The following is a 17,994-nucleotide window of genomic DNA, read 5'->3' as shown; positions in this document are numbered from 1 at the left end:
TTGATTCTCTGATATAATATTCCTATCGATCATTCTAATTTCTATCATTCTCAAATAATTTCATAACCTGGAACAATTATTACATAAATCAATCGGATTTCACATAAAATATTCACGCAAATTCCTCAAAGCAGAAAAAAGATGAAAGATCAATTGATTTGACAATTTAAATTGTCCCTTTTATTATGTATTTTAAGGTGAAACATACAAAATCGAAGAAAAGAAATTTATTATTTTTAAATAGAAATTAATTAACCATAAGCCTCTTCTTGCATTAAATAGTTTTACAATTATGTTACCCTTACAGAAATCTAACACTGGCCAATACTAAAAACAGCAATTAATTACTTATTTTAAGTATTAGGGGCACTATTATTCAATACTTTTAATATTCCAAAGTTCAAATAACTAACTGCAAAAATATTTCATATATAATTATATAATAATTATATAAAAAGTTAACATATATTTATATAATGATACATAATTATACATAAAATATGTCTATATATAGAACATTTTTTCCCGGGTAATTACTATCTTTTAACAATAAATTGACCAGTACTGAACTCTTTGACCAATATTAGATCTCTGTAAAGGTACAAATACAAATAAAGGCAAATAATTTTTTGAAGCATTAGACGAGATATTCTAATGAGTTGTTGAACGAACCGTTATCGCGTTTTCAAAATTCAGATAAGCCGGAGGGAACAACGTATTCATGTGTCCAACGACGGCTACGGCACTGTCTGCTCGCCGGGCTAGCACTGCTAGCAGTTGCTCCTACGCTCGGCGCCGCGTCAGTACATGCGGTCTCGCGACAGCGTGTGGATTGTTTCTTCGCGATCAGGTATTCCTCGATTCGTCTATCTCCTGACAGACTCTCTCGTTCACTCTCGTTGACTCGCGACAATCGCGTGCCGCGCTCTCGTTCACGCAAGCTCTCTGCAAAGCTTGGCTTTCAACGCTAATTACTTCGTCCTTCATTCACGTGTGTTTAGATCTAAAGGATCGAGGATCATGCCAGCGGACGCCGAACTCAGCAACCTGCTCAGCAGGCGGCAGAGGATCAACGACGAACTCGAGGAAGGCAAGGAGGTAAAGAAGCAGTACAAGTTTGTGAACGTTTATACGGAGTTCCATGAGCTGTCGCGCCGCGAGATCAAGCAGTACGAGCAGACCTTCAACAGGTGAGTAGTTTCTCATTCTTCACTTCTTTTTTTACTTGTTTGCGATTAAAGGTAAAGATATCAATAATAGCAGACCGAAGCTTGCGGTGCAGCGACGCGTTTAGCTGTCCGAGATTTTATAATGTATAATTACTATAAAATATAATTAAAAAGATTAAAGGGATGTTAAAATCGGAAATTGTCGAAATTATTGAATTAAGAGGATATTGCGAGAGATAATACATTTTTATTATTATATTTTATACTGTAATATTAATAACAGAAAATAAAATACCGTTAAATGTGTAGATGAAATATAATAGTTAAATAAATCATAATAATAGACTTACGTCTATATTTTTGCATTATAAAATATTCAGATAAAGCGTTTTTAAGCATTTTCTTTCTTTTACTTTTTTGTTGGAATATAAATTTAAATATCTTTTTTGTGAAAGACAGTCACAATTTTTTTTCGCTTAAATGTACTTACGATTGTTCATTGTTAGAGCTATATATTTTAGTATTATCAACTTAATTGGCGTACTTTGCCTAGCTGTTTATTTTTACGAGTCAGCCTGGAATACAACACGCACGTGTAATCAGATGGAGATAAATGTTCCTTCGTGTCACGAGTTGGTCGACATTGAGATGAAATATTATTAACGATAAACACTTTCGAATCAAACGCTGATTGTGAGCGAACTTATTTTATATCTAACCAATATCGCCGAGAAATTATTCATACTGTCAACGTGATTCAATGATTTACTGACAATCGGTGATTTACAAAAAATTTTATTAAGATTAATTAAAATTTTTCTAAAATATAGTCCAATTGAAAAGGTAATATAATTCAACCCTGATGAAAATAAAAATTGGAGCGTAAATCGGACGTAATGGGAGAGTAACAGAAGCGTAAACGAAATTTCTAAAAGGCGAAAATTGGAACAATGAAATGTAAAAGAAGCATTTACATTTCTTTTACATTTTAATGTTTCAATTTTTGCCTTCTAAAAGTTTCGCTTCTCCAAACAGAACAACAAGTCATTATGATATCAAAATGATGTCAAAGTGACTTAAAAATGATCATTAAAAGTCATTTTTCAATCATTTCCAATTTATTTTAATGTCATTTTGACGTTATCGTAACTTGTTATTTGACTTTTCCATTATATTCAACTTACACTCTGATTTTTATCAGGGAAAATCTACACGGAAAGAACAGTTTTACTGTGAAGTTCAGATACTAAAGCAATAAAAAATTTAATTAAACGCAGATCTAAAAATAATTTTGTTGGACCAACAAAATAATTATATGGGACATCCAAGCTGGTTGCTAGAAACTTTTTACAGCATCGCTCATTATGCTTATTAAGCATTCTACATAATTATTTTAAAGATCAAACAAAATTATTTTCAGATCTGTATTTAGTTTTTTTAGATACTTTATAACAAAATCTTTCTTTCTGTATTTTTTATACAGTCTACATTTCTTATCTAACTATCTTACTTATATAATTACACACTAAATGTGGAATTACTGCTCGCTTTGCTAATGATACGCCGTCCAGCGTAACGACGAAAGGAAATTTAATCATTATATACGAATTTCCTTTCTATCAGCTCAATCGAACCTGAAGTATTCTGAATGCAATTGGCTACGCTGATTTGTGCGGCTTTGATGCGTTAAGCTGCACGCGATATCATCACGTTAATAAATGTTGTTGTTTACGAGCCGCAGGTTTCTCTCGCCACGGTACGTCTTCATTAGAATCTCTTTGCGGATTCTTGGTTTAGAATAGGAGAACCCTCTCACGCGATGTCTCGCAAGATTTCCTAACTAATCTGACAACGTCCCGCTGCGCACTATCATCGCTGCTTAATCGCCGCATCACGCGCACCTTTTGCGATAACGGACTTCATTACGGAATCCACGAAACTGTCTGTCATTTTAGGTGTGTGGCAAAACTATGAATAGCTGCACAGGAGACCTAGATAGTCAAATACATACATTCTAACAGTCCAAGCTTCATTCTTCATTGAGTGCTTTCCATTCGATGACACAAATCGACAGAAATATTGCTCTGCTTTGTTACTCATGGAATGCAAAAGAAAAAGATAGGACAACGTTTATATCGATTTGTGCCACCAAATGGAAAGTACCTATCAAACAATGTAAGATTTATGTATGTTATTTATTTAAGTCAGTATTATGTCCAAGACAGCATTGATTTAAGTACAATGGATTTCTTCGTGTCGTGTTCCTAATAGCTTCAGAGGTACCTGAGTACCCGGAGTACCCACCCTATTTCCTCCGACCGTTGTCAAACCACGTCGACTTCGAAATTCCTACCTACTCTGAGACACAAAGGGCGTAGGTACCAAGGACCGTGACGAGAGAGACGTGGCATGGGGCCCGGTAGGGACCCCGAGGTCGTCTGCCCTCTTCGCACAGCTTGCGTTTCTTCTCGAAGAAATGCACGTCACGAATCTCTCGGCGTTCGCGGTTTCGTAATGACCGGAGCGTGCAATTCTCCACGATTCTCCCTGCGATTTTCTTTTTTCTCGGCGCACCTTCTTCGGAAAACTACGTCTTCGTTCTTGCGTACTTCGTTAATAAATCTCAAACGTACGTTATAGCCAGCAGCGATCATGGGAGGTACATTCTTGATACCGACAGAATTTTCCAAGAACATCGTTCGTTCTTTGTTACAAGATCATAGGAAATTTAGGAACAAAAAATACGAACAACTAAATTAAGAAGTGAGTCAATAAAATCAAATTGAAAGAAATCGGAAAATTTAGAGTCTCATCTTGCATTTTACTATTTAAAAATATTATTCCAGTCGCGTATAAGTTTTAGATGAAGAGTGTATAAAAAAACGCAAATAAAAGATTAATTTTTTTTCGGACGGTTTAAAATGTAACCCTGACCCTTCGCTCAAAGCATTTAATATTAATTCCGAGTCGGTGATATCGCGACGAGAGAGGAGAAGAAGAGAAGAGGGAACGCAGACGTTTCGGAGAAAATATGTCGCCGTACTCCTACGATTTATCAAGGCCCGAGGTTGCAAAGGTAACCGGTTTTGTGGTGAAAAGACAAGGACGACTTCTCGACACGAGTGCACGATATCAACGCACAACAATCATCGGTCCTTCCGGATGACGAATGCAGCACACATGCAGGATACGCACGTGCGCGCCGCAGGCAACAGAGAAACTCTCGTGCCACTGTCGAGAGGCTTTTTCCTCGTGGATATTTAAATAGAAAGGAAAAGTCAAATCATCCGTCAGTATCTATAAAAACTAAATCGATTGAAGTAGACCATTACGTAGAGTGTGGAATAAAACGAGAATTAATTAACGTATTACATATTATTCAGTCTTCCATTTAAACATAAAAATCATAATATCATAAAAATGTTATCATGACTTTATTTGTCACTTATATGTTTACTTATAAGTAACAAACGAAATTGTAATAACTATTCTATCATTATATAACACTGTAGAACACCCCACGGAACACACAAAAGTCAACAAAACCAAACTGATTTTATTTTTATTCCTAATGTCAAATAAACAGTCAAAACTAAAAATTATTATTTTGACTTTCATGACATAAAAATAAAGTCATTTTGATTTTCTCTTGATTTAGTATGTTTCTTGGTGTTTCTACTTGAACTGTCATTTGCTTATTGCTTCATTAAAAGCATCAATTCTCAATTAATATCCACGTAATCTCAGAAATCGATTGGATTTTAGATTTGTCGCTTGTTACTTTGGAAAAGATTCCACGAACGTAATTCATTCGCATAACCAAAGGATAAATGTCAAACCCTCGTCGTGGTTTATCAATAATCCGATACGAATATCTTCTCGGTAAAGATTGAGGGGAATGTTTTGTAAATAATTATTTCCTTAATCTAACCTGATATGTTCATCAGCCAGGCGTCCTATCGTCGACTAGGCTAAATATACATCTCACTGCGGTTTCAGTTCGGTGATACGCGATAGTACTCGGATGCGTTCACGTAGGCTGCGGTTGCATTATCTTATATCCAACATTTCCTGCACCGGAGACTGAGTGACAGAGTCGAAAGTGACTCTTCATTGGGCTTGTTATTCTTCACGAATTTCCTCTTTGAAAATTTACAGGAAGCTGATGGTTGGAGGGCTCGAAATCGACCCTCACGATTGACCCTCCGGTCGGGTCGTAGACCGAGGACACAGGCATCTCAATTAACTGCTTAAATCCTAATTTAAAGAGCTCCGAAACTGGCGTGACATCCGCTATCCCGGTTGACCCTCTCACCTTGTACTATTACCAAATGCAGTGTTCCGGTCATTTAATTGGAAACATAATTTTCGATCAAAAGCAATGTACATTGATACTTTACGAAGTCGATACCTCACATGTAAATAATTCTATTTCCTGTTTAAAATTTAATGTTTGTGCATTTTTTAACACTCTATCTTAATATTACAATATTTCTTATTGGTATCCTCAGTATATCTTTTGATGAGATAGAATGATGCAGTCCGCCTGTGAATTCTTTGTGGTCCACAAGATTTTATCTGCTTCTAAAAAATAGTTCTATAAAAATGATCCCTAAAAAACATCACTGAAATAGAGAAACAACAGAAGAAATACGTTCGTATTCCTTATTGAGAAATTTTTATCGACTTGCACTGCGACTCATGCGAGGTCGAAAGTCGAGATTTCCACGACTCGATTGAACACGCGCTTAACTTTCCCCGTTGCAATGATAAAGCGAGGTGTGATCGATTCGCCTTTATACGTGTAAACGAGAAACGATGACCTTAACCCTTTCGCCGCTGAAGTAGGTGAATGCATGGCATATATATGCATTCAAGATATACGTACTCTTGGAATCGATAACTCCACGTAGAAAGCATTGAATACCACGAAGAAACCAACAGTCCATCTCTGGCTAGAATGTTACAATCTCAAACCTTTCGCAATTTTTCCAGGGTTCTCACGAGGAATATTTTGTGCAGAAATATCACATCGCAATTCTTCAAACGAACCAGACAACACGCATTATTTAGAAGACCTCTTTATATTATGTCTTAAATATCTTTAGACATGCATATATATGTCCCAAAAGACGTCTTTCTGATGTTATTATGTCTTTTAGACATGCATGGTATCGTTAAGAAATAATTAGATAAAAATATTTTGATAAGAAATTTTTAATATAGATTCTCTTACATTTTTTGGTCTCTTTCAAAGGTTTAATAATTCTTAAACGCCTGCAGCGGCACGACAAACCGTTATTGCACTCGTGATCGTTCAAAGAAATCATGCGTTCCGAATATACAAACGGTATAAGAATTTATTCTATGGCTCGGCTTGCAGCGATGGAAGGCATTCGGTATTCCTAGCAGTGACATAGCTAGACATTTTAAATAATGTTTCGTTGATGGGAAAAGGTACAACGTTTTTCATGGACGGCGTTTATCCCCGTTTAGGAGACGCTTCCACAGTTCACAATGCGCATCGCGATTCCTTTGGCTTTGCAGAATTCTAATCTGTGCGCTGTATAAACTCGTCTCCTTGCAATCTAACATACTAACAATAAGTTAGTCGCTGTGTCCCTCGTAGAGAAAAAAGATACTAATTAGTTATTATAGAATAGACGGAAGCTTAAGAATGGAAGAAAATCCGACACGTTTCTTTACTTAAACGGGACAATAACTTCCTCTTTCGTGATAGAGCATTTATAGCATAATGCGATAGTTAAAAAAAGATGTTAATCAACTATTGAAATTTTCAGTCTTTTGGAATAAACGTGAAATATGAATTTAATTTGGATATTTTATTAATTCAGACTACTTTTACTTCACACATCAAATTAGTGTTACTAGTTGCAGTCACGCAATAACGAGTATTTAAAAAAATATTATTGCTCATCTTAAAATGTTTAAGTGTGAAATTTACACAAGAAAATATAAACAATAATAAACGAAAATCAATTAATATATCAATAATATAAATAAGTGAAGAAGAAAGCAATATTTGGTCAAAGCATGCTAAATTGAGCACCAATTATTTGTCGGTTTTGAAAATATATAAAATAATATAAAAAGAAAATAAAAAATTTATTTATCAGGAAAATATATTTCTCAACCAGAACTATTATTTTTCCACGCCAGGTCTATTATTTTTCCACCGAAATATTATTCATCGCAATTTTCGATTCCATATTGTTGATTGTTTAAGCCCTTAAATTTTCGTTTTGCTTTAAAACTTTCTCGGAAAATCACAGTTATATTTATGATTATCTTAAATTTCGGTAACGTGGAAGAAAAAATTATACGTCAGCCTTGTCCTCCTCCTAGACACGTCGCCAATTCGTCGCAGTGACGTACTTCGTTATTCCTCGAAGGACCTTCCACCGCGGTATCGATCTTGGAAAACAAGGATAAACGGGACCAGGCGGATACGTCGCGTGTTACCTTGACCCGGTTTCCTCCGAGCTACTCCTGGAAAACGTAACGCGGAGAACGAAACGTTCACCACCGAGTCCAGTCCGAGGCGGAACGATCGCGATATCGCAGTATAGCGATAACGAGATCAGAAGCGTAATGGTATCGTTATGTTGGGATAATTGAGTATCTCACGTTGCAGCGGTTAATAAAAAGAAAGGCAAGGTGGAAAAAAGCGCCTGCGACATCGATCACTCTCCAAACAATATACATAAATTTTTTGAATCGTGAATTGTGCATTCCTTTAAACTTACGAATAAAGCATTTTCTTCCCTTCACAAAATAATAATAAATATAAAAAGTAATTTTTTCCTTTTACAGTACTGCCATTCAATCATCGGACCAAAAAAAAAAAGAAATATATAGTGACTGCTTTTTGACAGAAAAAGTAACAAAAGGTAACTTTTTAAGCGTTAAAATACTCGTATTTATCAAAAATTACATTTTTAATCAAATTTTAAGAGTAATTAAAACATTTACTCTTATTTTTTCTAGTTTATTTTTGAATAGCTAAACTGCTTAACATGTAACAAATTGTTTTTATACATGGTTTAGAAAATTTATAATAAGAAAAGAATAAAAGTTTGAACGATAGAATACAATAAGTACACTTCTTACCAACAAAATAAAAGTTTAAATATTATTCCCTAAATAAAGAAAAAGGATAAACGTATTCATTAGAATATTAGATAATAAAAAATAGATAATTTTTAAAATTACAACAAAAATAGAAATGTATTCTTTGAATGTGGAGAACTAATTCAAAAATAGTTTTTAAAGGTCATATCGTCTTTTAGTTTTTTACATCTATTTGAAACTTAAAAATGATAAACCTAACACTAGACCAGTATCCATTAAACAACATTGAGTTAACAATTGTTATCAGATAAGACAACAAAAATATGAACAGAATGCTTATGTTTAACAAATTTTATGTTAGCTCAAGAAAAAGATGACTATAACGATTCCATTTTTAACAATAGTGACCTTTTAGTGATACATAAAAAAAAGATGACTTAAGTGACTAAATGATAACGCCTTTAGGACGATGGCGTTAAACCACTGATAATACATAGAAAAACTATACTATATGTTGTGAACTATGTTAAATTAAACTACGGCCATGTTAAACTATGTTTGACTTTGTAAAATCGATTCTGAGAGATAACAAGAGAGTTACAATTTTTAACTATTTACCTCACAGTATATATCTTTTAATTAAGCTTTCACAAAGTCAATCTAAATCCGTGACACGTTTAACGTGGTAACGATCGCGTTTCATTTACGTGGGCGCCTCGGCACAATTCACGTTGATTGGAGCGCGTTTCACTTGGCTGGTTAAAACTGTCTGACAAGAGCATTCTCGATAAAACCGAGAGCAACGATCTGCTGCCCGGCGACAATCGGGCATCGAATCATTTGTAATAAAGTGATGTAATAATGATATTCACAGTGAATCGAAAATAAATGAGTAATGTTTTCAATTCTTATTCAAATACGTAATCGTGTAAAATAGCATTTATGAATCTTTTTATCATAAACTTTTTCAAAAAATTATTATTATTCAGCACTCTTTATTGATTTTATTGACTTTATTGACTTTTAGTCGGCAAATATTAATATATTGACTTTTAATCGGCAAATATTAATATATTGACTTTTAGTCGGCAAATATTAATATATTTAAATCGAGAAGCATTTATTGATTAAAAGGGAAGAGAACATTATTAATGAAGTGCTGATTTAGTAATAGTACTTCTCCCACGTATCTCTCGTTTTATCTTTCTCATTTCTGCTACTTTTATCGATCACCTCACTTAACCGCAATGTAAAAATGCAATCTCAACCTTCGCCTCTCACTCCGTGAAATCTCTCTTCGCGTAGAAAGAAAAACGGAGAGTTCGAGAGAGTGAAAGAAAGAGACAATCGTATTACTTGTTGATACCTAATGCCTGTGGAGAAATAAAAGGACAATTTTAATCAAATTATTACTGCACATGTTTCTTATTTGTTTCTTCATCTAAATGTTAATATCTACGCAATTCTCTCTGATAACTCCAAGGAAAAGGTCAGAAACGTTTTGATTACAATTCACTTCGACTTTCTTTCACTCTATCTTACTTCTTTCAATCTAATGTCGACAGCGAGGAGAACGCCAGATTATATAATAACATTGAAATTAACTGTTACATGTTACAATGGTTATAACGTTTGTAATAACAGTTACATGCTCCAGTGTGAAGTATGGATACATATATTCATATCCATAAAGCTAATGAATAGATTAATGTTCGAACGATTAATTGCTCGAAGCAGCGGGATTCCGGCAAATATTGACCTATCCAGTAGAATAATTACGATTTCTCCTAATTGAAAGGATTTACCTTCTAGGTGCCTTCCCGCCTACATCACTTCAATTTCCGGCGCCTCGCACTAACGTCGTTAACTAATGCGGAAGCAATTTCCTTTATTAACTGCCGCTCTTCTATACTCTAACGAACTTCAAAAATACCGGCGGAATGGCGGTACTATTTTTCAACCTCCTTCCTGCTTAATTTACTTAATTAGTATTATAATATATAAGTATATACGGACATTGTGATAGGAAAAGTATGGGCGTTACAACGACGTGACAAATTATCGATCTACATAGAAAGAATAAAATGAAATTTTTACACATTACATTCTATTTGCTGAACTAGCTTAAACGTTACTCTTTTTCTATAAAGACCATGTCAATTTTTGTGGGAGCTTGTTAATCACGATAGTTAAAAGGACCGGTTTGCCGCATATAAGTGGTCTTTAACCTGCGATAGTTACGTCTCGTCATACATATAGGTCAATTATATAATATAACATGATTTCTCTCTATTGATTTATGACATTCGCGATAGAAGATATCACACTAATCGCAGTTCAAGCTTTACACTATTTTTATATTTCATATATATATTTTTTATTCTCAAAAAATTAAAATTTTATTGTCGATCTCTAATTGAAACCAAGTATCCAATTATCTGTCATTAATTATCCACAGATCAAGATTTTATCAAACGTTTCTACTGGTATATTTTTATTTGCTTATATCTTATTTCTTACTTAGCACACTGAGAGAAAACCTGTTTGCTTATTGCGACTATAATTGCATAAAATATAATTATCGTTACTATATATTTACTATATTTAGTTATTACTGTTATAATTTTAATAATATATTTATAATTCTACCAAAAAATGTATTATTAATCACATTGAAAATGATTACAATTTATAGTGAAATTATGATAATTGCAACCATTTTCTTTCTCTCAGTGCAGAAATCTTCGAGCGTATGATAGTTTCGATCATACTAAATAAATGATTCATTTCTGATTATACTTCGATGAAACGAGCTCACGTTTTAGAATAAGCTCGTGCCGTGCCATGACATTCTCCATCCCTTTTACGGAAAGTTACGATTTCATGAATTTCCGGTCGCGAAATTACTGGCAACAAATAAGATTGACATCCTGTCGAGAGACTCACGAATTTGAATATCGACGATCGTTCCCACGTTTTCCCCCGGTCTCAGTTTTCACTCTCGTCGTGTCTAAACTCCTCGATAATTAAAACATACAAACTGGTAGATACAAAGATACAGGCTTCTAGGAGATTCTCACACTTCTTTTCGTCTGCATTCAGTCTTGCTCTTTCGTAAATGTTTCACAAACAACAGTTATATTCCTTAACCGTCTCATAAAATTTGCACCAATAAAGAAATAGATTTTTCTATATAATTTTATTTATCTTAAACAATATTAAGAATCTCTATTTTAGATCGCATATGTGAGAAACACAATCAATACTAGAAAAATGCCTATTACAGTAGGCATTTTTCGAAGCTGGATCTTCACTGCTTTAAACAATTCAATCTTGAATTACTAATATACACCATATTGTAGTCTTTTTAGACCTGCGCGCCGAATTGTTTTTCCAGACTATAAACGCAATTTATTTATCTTAGTTTATATTTTAATTATTCTATATTTATTGCAATTAAACAATCAGTATGAATAACGAATAAATAATAGATCATATATTTTTACATTAATTAATTTCATACTTGAGACTAAAACTAATTCAGTATTTAATTAATAATGTTAATGATGAAAGCATATCATGTTTATTAATTTGATAATTCCGGTCAGATATGTATTGATTTTGTCTCACAGTAGCACTCAACCGAGAGCTTCATGGATTACAGGATGTTCCCCGTGGATTGCATATAAAATTGCGTGGCTCGGTATTTCTATAACATGGATGTGATCCACTTAACCTTTAGCTCGTGCATACGCCCACATTTTTTTCAACATTTTGCGCAACTAAAGAGCGAGATTAATAATGTCAAACAGTTGCGCGGGGAAAAGCGCCGTCGGAGTAAATCGTTTTTCCCGTTTTGTATATTTACGATGGCGCACATGTTGTATATTTACAACATGTAATAAAATACCAACGACAGGCAGCTATTCTGGACCGAAATTTTTTACAGCGCGATATTTACAGTCACGCAAAAAGTCTGAAAGAGGAGGAAGTAGCATATCGAATTGGCAGTTACATCGGCAATGACCAAAGTTACGCATACGGAAAATGCAAATTTGTCTACAAATAAAAATCTTGGTCAACCTATCCGCTTTCTACAAGAAACTTGTAATTATTAAATGTATTATCTTTTACATTGCGGCCAACCAGACGTTAGCCTCGTAATAAACATAAAGAAAGTCGCGAATATTAATGACGGCCGCGTTTAAAACAATCACTGTGTTACAACGTCAGTTACGGAGAACGTGACTGTCATTTGACTGTCGAAGGAGCCGATTTTCCCATACTAAAAATTATTATTTAAATTAAATCGATATCTTTCTCTAAATTATACTCTGTACTGACGAGAGAAAGATATCAATTTTTAGGCATAAAATAATATAGAATAAAAGATTATACGTCGCAGATGTCATTGGTATAATAAATATATTTTAAAACCCTGTCGCGAGTGAGTTTAAAATACAACGTTAATTGACATTAAGCTGTGAATTCTTTAATTATTTTTTAATCTGTATTAGAATTAAAAATTAAGATTTTAATTTACTCTTTTAAAATCACACTTAAACAGCTTAATTTTAATGAGATTTAGCACCTATTTATAATTTGTTATACACACATGTAGTACCAACTCCACGTTTCACTTTCATTGTTTACTTCGCGGAATCATTAAGTCACAAAAATACAACGAACTTCATTAACACTTGTGCCATTTTCTTTTTCACAATAATTTCTCGAATTCTGTGAAGTAGGAAGACTATTACGACAACATCGAGATTGAAGCAATCTCTCTACCGATTTTTCCAGCGGATTCGTTTAATAGTCGAGCCTCGTTCGACACTAATGACATCGTCCCAAATTTTCCTTCCTTCATGCAACCGCATTCAATGACCGGCGATTAAATTACGCGCGGTATCGTGATTAACTGATTAACATTAACTAGAGGAGACGATTATACATGCGACACGTTTAACGACGTCTCATTGACTAGTGTCATCACGATGATTTATTGGTGGGTCAATCGCTGAAAAATGCTACTTCACGTAGCGAAAGGAGGTCGTGGTAAAATATTTGCCAGTCAGTAAAACAGATTATATATATATTATACTTAACATGTGAATGCAAGTATCTATCGTATCTCGGATCGATAATTTTATTCTCAAATCATTTTCAGTGTTAAATACTTTTTTAATTATATTAATTATACTAAAAAATTTGAGATCAAATTTATTTTAATTGTAATTGACATACTTTAATGCAAAATAAAATAATTTTGAAATGTCGAACAAAACACAAGATTTTAAAACTTTACATTTTAATTCCAAAATACTCTTGTTCACCAGCTTCGTAATTTTATTGACAGAAAAATTAAGAAATAAAAGTGATATTTTAGAAGATTTTAGATGAAAAACAGTACAATAAACATTTTAAGTTTATTGCATTTGTTAAAACCTTGCAGATTTGACGATGGTCATGATGGCTTCCTCGATCTTACCGAACTGAAGCGAATGATGGAAGTTTTGGGTGCACCGCAGACGCATCTTGGACTCAAAGCGATGATCCAGGAGGTCGACGAGGATGGCGACGGTCGCATATCTTTCCGTGAGGTTAGTTTATTTTTACCATCTTCGAGAAATCTTTAATATTTGGAACTGGCGAAAAGCATAAGCAATGATCTACTGAATGATGAATATTAATCATTCTTCTTGTTTTGAGAGGAACAAAAAAGGAATGTTATTAATATGTAAAATCCAATTTCCATAATCAGATTTTTATTCTGTTTTACTAGGAAGAAAATAAAACCATGATTTTGCACTAATTTGCAATAATTATATTTTAATGGATTTAATAAATTAATAACAACAAGAATAACAACGTTTGCGAATTATGTTTATTAATAAACTGCAGAAATTAATTTTTTGTGAAAAAAAAAATATATAATAGATATCCATAGATTTCTGCAAATTATTGAAGTTTTTATCACAGTTTATTAAAAATTCTTTAAATTTTACTGAGAATATATTAGAGATTGAAAAATGGATTTTACAACAGATAAATGTGGTTTCGAAATGTGGTTGGTTAACACACTTCATGCTATCGACTCCGAATATGGTTGACGTAAACATAACGTCTGTACGACTATCCTGACCAGCATTAGTGTTTCTCGCAACTCCGCTTGCGGTCGTTAAAAATATTGAACCGAAATAGATTTCACTGCGTGCAGCTTCGCTCTTATGCGAAAGCGCTTGTCGAGAAACACATGCAATTTACATGATTTCAAGAAGCGTCCAAATTAAAATAAAATAACTCTTCAGTATGAACAATATTTGCAGATTTTTATTTGCAAAGAGTATATTTTATTTCGTACAAATTAAAACAAATATAGATACATAAATTAGATATCTAAATAATTAGAGCAAGCGTATGTTATCATAAGAGGTTTCAAGTTTTATATTTCCATAAAAAGTAATCTTCGCTAAACTTATAATTTCTAATCAGACTTGCAAATTTTATTTATAGCGAGCATACATATGATACGTTATTCTTAAAAATAGTAGACTCCATGTAATATTTAACATACGTTTCACTCGCTGGATATTCGACGATCGTATTTACTCTTCAAGCATAACTGTGCGTTAGAAGAGATACGTTGTAGTGGTTCTATTTCGGTTATCTACATGATAAAGAGTATTTTAAAAACCTTCGAAAAGTTGCCTGCTACAAAAAATGTAACAAAGCTAAAAACATTTTCCTAAAAATAAATTTTTCTAGAAATTTAATTTAGCTAGAAATTTAATTCTGCATTAATTGCTTTCATTGTTATATAACGTCAGTAGATGAAAAATGTGACATACAAGAAAGAATTAAATCGCAATATCATATTTTTAATTTCAAATATTTCTCAATTTAGGAATACTCTACAATTTAACTTCTAATTAAATTTTATAACCGAACTAGGATGTTCTGTAGAAAAAGTGCAAACGCTGCAGAGAAATTATCGATGCGAATGCATACCGTCTACCAAATGCTGAACTTCCAGAAATCGATTTTCTAAAAATATTCGGATATAATGATGATACGAAAATATCACGAGAATTAAGCTTGCTGCTCGTCGCTCTAGCAATGGTGCGAAATCAATGGTGGAGAACCGATGCGACGATGGTTTTGCAACACACGCCTGCGGAATACCGGAGCGTGCGAAACGTCAGCAGAAACTTTCGCTGTTAATGCAACACGGCCGCGATACAGCCGCGAGTAAGATTATGGTGTACGGGTGTCACGTATCGTTCGAAGGAGAATTTGACTTGCAATTAATACGTAATGCACGTGCGGACAATTGAACGTGACATTCCGTATTTCGCGAACAAAACCCGCCACGTGAATCAATCCTGCATACACGATGCGTGCACGCACAATTCGTCCCGCTCGTCAATCGCTGCCGTGATTCATTGCGTGATACCCGAGTTATAGTTTATTGCCCGGCTTACTCACCTTCCTCTTACTCATCGCGATATGAATTACCGTAAAACGTTCGCGACACGTACCCTCTTCTTTCGTCACGCTTTACATTCATAAACGTCGTAATCAAATTTCCATTGATCATACAACTTTTATTTGATGAATCATCCTTTTACCTTTTATTTTTAGTTTTTATTACTTGAAATAATCTCCGTGAGACGTTTTTTAACTAAGGAAACGACGATTCTTTTGTCAAAATGTAAACGAGTCAAGCAATGGCTGCAGAAAAATGTTTTCTTTTATATATAATATATAATTATATAATTATTCTGTAATTGTCAGATAAAATACTTGTTGTTTTGTACAGAAGTTGTTTTCTACATAAATATGATTCGTTTGTGTCGATGTTATCTCAAAAGTAGTAATGGAATCGGGTCGTGGACTCTTATCGAGGATTCTATTTTCAAAAAAAAACAACTCGAGAATTGATCAAAAGACCCAGTTTTTCAAAGTTTGCCATATATTGCAACTTAGATTTATGTTCCCTGTAATTACAGTTACATCTTGTTACAGTTTCTGCTGATCTATCGTAAGGCACGAGCTGGTGAGTTAGAACAGGATTCCGGATTGAGCCAGTTGGCCAGACTCACCGAGGTCGATGTCGACGAGGTCGGTGTCACAGGCGCTAAGAACTTCTTCGAGGCCAAGGTAACATCCATATTCAGTCTCTCTTATCGCGAACACAAGTATTTTTCAGTTTCAGTTTTTTATGCTGAAATATAAATTACTTAAATGTCAAAGTAAACTTCTTCTTCATATTAATAAGTTTCAGTTTCATACCTTAATACTTTTGTGTACAGAATAATGAGATAAATCAATTGATGTAAAGAAAACGCACATAGTTGCTTTTCAAAAAAGATTTGCAATTTACAATGTACAATTACATATATTTTTTGAAACACTTTATATATGTATTTAAAATATAAGAATAATTGAAAATATAAGAATAATTGAAAATATAAATGATAGTTATAAATTAAGAATAAAGACTTATATTTCTTCATTAATTTAAATTAAGAATACAGACTTTTTTTTTTTTAAATTTCTTCATTAATATAAAGAGTCAATAACTACTAATCTCATAGTCATAGTAAAAAAATATAGCTTCTTATCAAATCTTGTCTGTTATCACCCAAACCGACGAAACACGCGTTTTCTATTTACATAAATGACAAGATTAGGCCCAGAAAACTACTTCAGCGTATCATGCACATTGCAGAAAAAATACACGCGCGAAAGCGTAACTCGATCGAGACGTATTTCGATTAACGTTCTTTTTTTTCGTTTCTTTTTTTTGCAGATTGAACAGCTTCGAAAGGCCTCGAAGTTCGAGGACGAGATTCGTATGGAGCAGGAGGAGCGGAAACGAGAGGAAGAAGAAAAAGCGGCGAGGCGAGAGCAATTCCGGCAGAAAGCCGCGATCTTCGGCAAATAATTGCGGAACAAAAATCACGGGAGAGCGAAAGCTAACGACTCGCTCGTTAGAATGCGAAGACGGATTGTTTTATATTGCTTAAGTTTATTTCCCATGCTCGAAGCGACCGAAGCGATATCCGACGCCAATGCGCGACTCTATAAATCATTTAAGTGCGCTTCGAAGCGATGTGAAATCGCGATTCGATTACAACGGCGATTGTGATCAAAAGAATTTTAAGCTAGAATTGAAACCGCGATATAATTTCTATGCAATTAACGCACGAAAGAAGAGTTTTATACAATTTTTATCTTTGCAAATAATTATTTCCGCCTATCGAACGATATTAAAAATCGAATTCAGAATGCAAAATGATGACTCTTTCAATCCTTAAGTTCGAAAATAGAATTCTTACAGTGTGTGTTTTATTGTCGAAGATACAGTAAACACTGAAATTTCTTCTCCGAATTTTAAAATAAGTGACAATAGTATAAAAACAATGAATTTTCTTTAACTGTTACGATTTTTTAAATATTTATTCATTTATTATTTATATAGTGTGTATGTGTCGTAATTTGACATTGTAATAACGTTTACTGTATTTGGAATGCACTATTATGAAATATATGTTTAACGCAAAGAGATTTTAGTGAAACGTTTACATGATCGTATACACATGAATTTTACATGAAAGGACATTTCAGAAAGTGGTTAATATCTAACACATATCTATCCTATAGGAATATATTTTAAAGTTAAATAGCGCGCAAACTAGATTTTTACTTGCTGCTTTAATAGCAATTC

General features: G+C 33.7%; 1 protein-coding gene across 1 annotated transcript; it reads left to right on the top strand.

Moving 5' to 3' along the window:
* Positions 1 to 799: 799 nt before the first annotated feature.
* Positions 800 to 17,664, top strand: Swip-1 (EF-hand domain-containing protein D2 homolog Swip-1). The gene is made up of 5 exons (XM_018507312.1): positions 800 to 850; positions 1,002 to 1,190; positions 13,717 to 13,864; positions 16,290 to 16,424; positions 17,077 to 17,664. Exons 2-5 carry the CDS (start codon positions 1,021 to 1,023, stop codon positions 17,209 to 17,211), a joined length of 588 nt encoding a protein of 195 aa, XP_018362814.1. The 5' UTR covers positions 800 to 850; positions 1,002 to 1,020; the 3' UTR covers positions 17,212 to 17,664.
* The last annotated feature ends 330 nt before the right edge of the window (positions 17,665 to 17,994 follow it).

The sequence above is a fragment of the Trachymyrmex cornetzi genome, unplaced genomic scaffold, assembly GCF_001594075.2.
Source record: "Trachymyrmex cornetzi isolate Tcor2-1 unplaced genomic scaffold, Tcor1.1 scaffold109, whole genome shotgun sequence".
In the NCBI taxonomy this organism is placed as follows: Eukaryota; Metazoa; Arthropoda; class Insecta; order Hymenoptera; family Formicidae; genus Trachymyrmex; species Trachymyrmex cornetzi.
The sequence above is the reverse complement of the archived record's forward strand: the minus strand, read 5'-3'. Positions and strand labels throughout refer to the sequence as shown.

Excerpts from the sequence above, each read along its gene's own strand:
- Swip-1 (XM_018507312.1), top strand. The coding sequence starts at position 1,021 with ATGCCAGCGGACGCCGAACTCAGCAACCTGCTCAGCAGGCGGCAGAGG. Across the intron at positions 1,191-13,716 it reads TACGAGCAGACCTTCAACAG|ATTTGACGATGGTCATGATG; the intron begins GTGAGTAGTTTC and ends AAAACCTTGCAG. Across the intron at positions 13,865-16,289 it reads GTCGCATATCTTTCCGTGAG|TTTCTGCTGATCTATCGTAA; the intron begins GTTAGTTTATTT and ends ATCTTGTTACAG.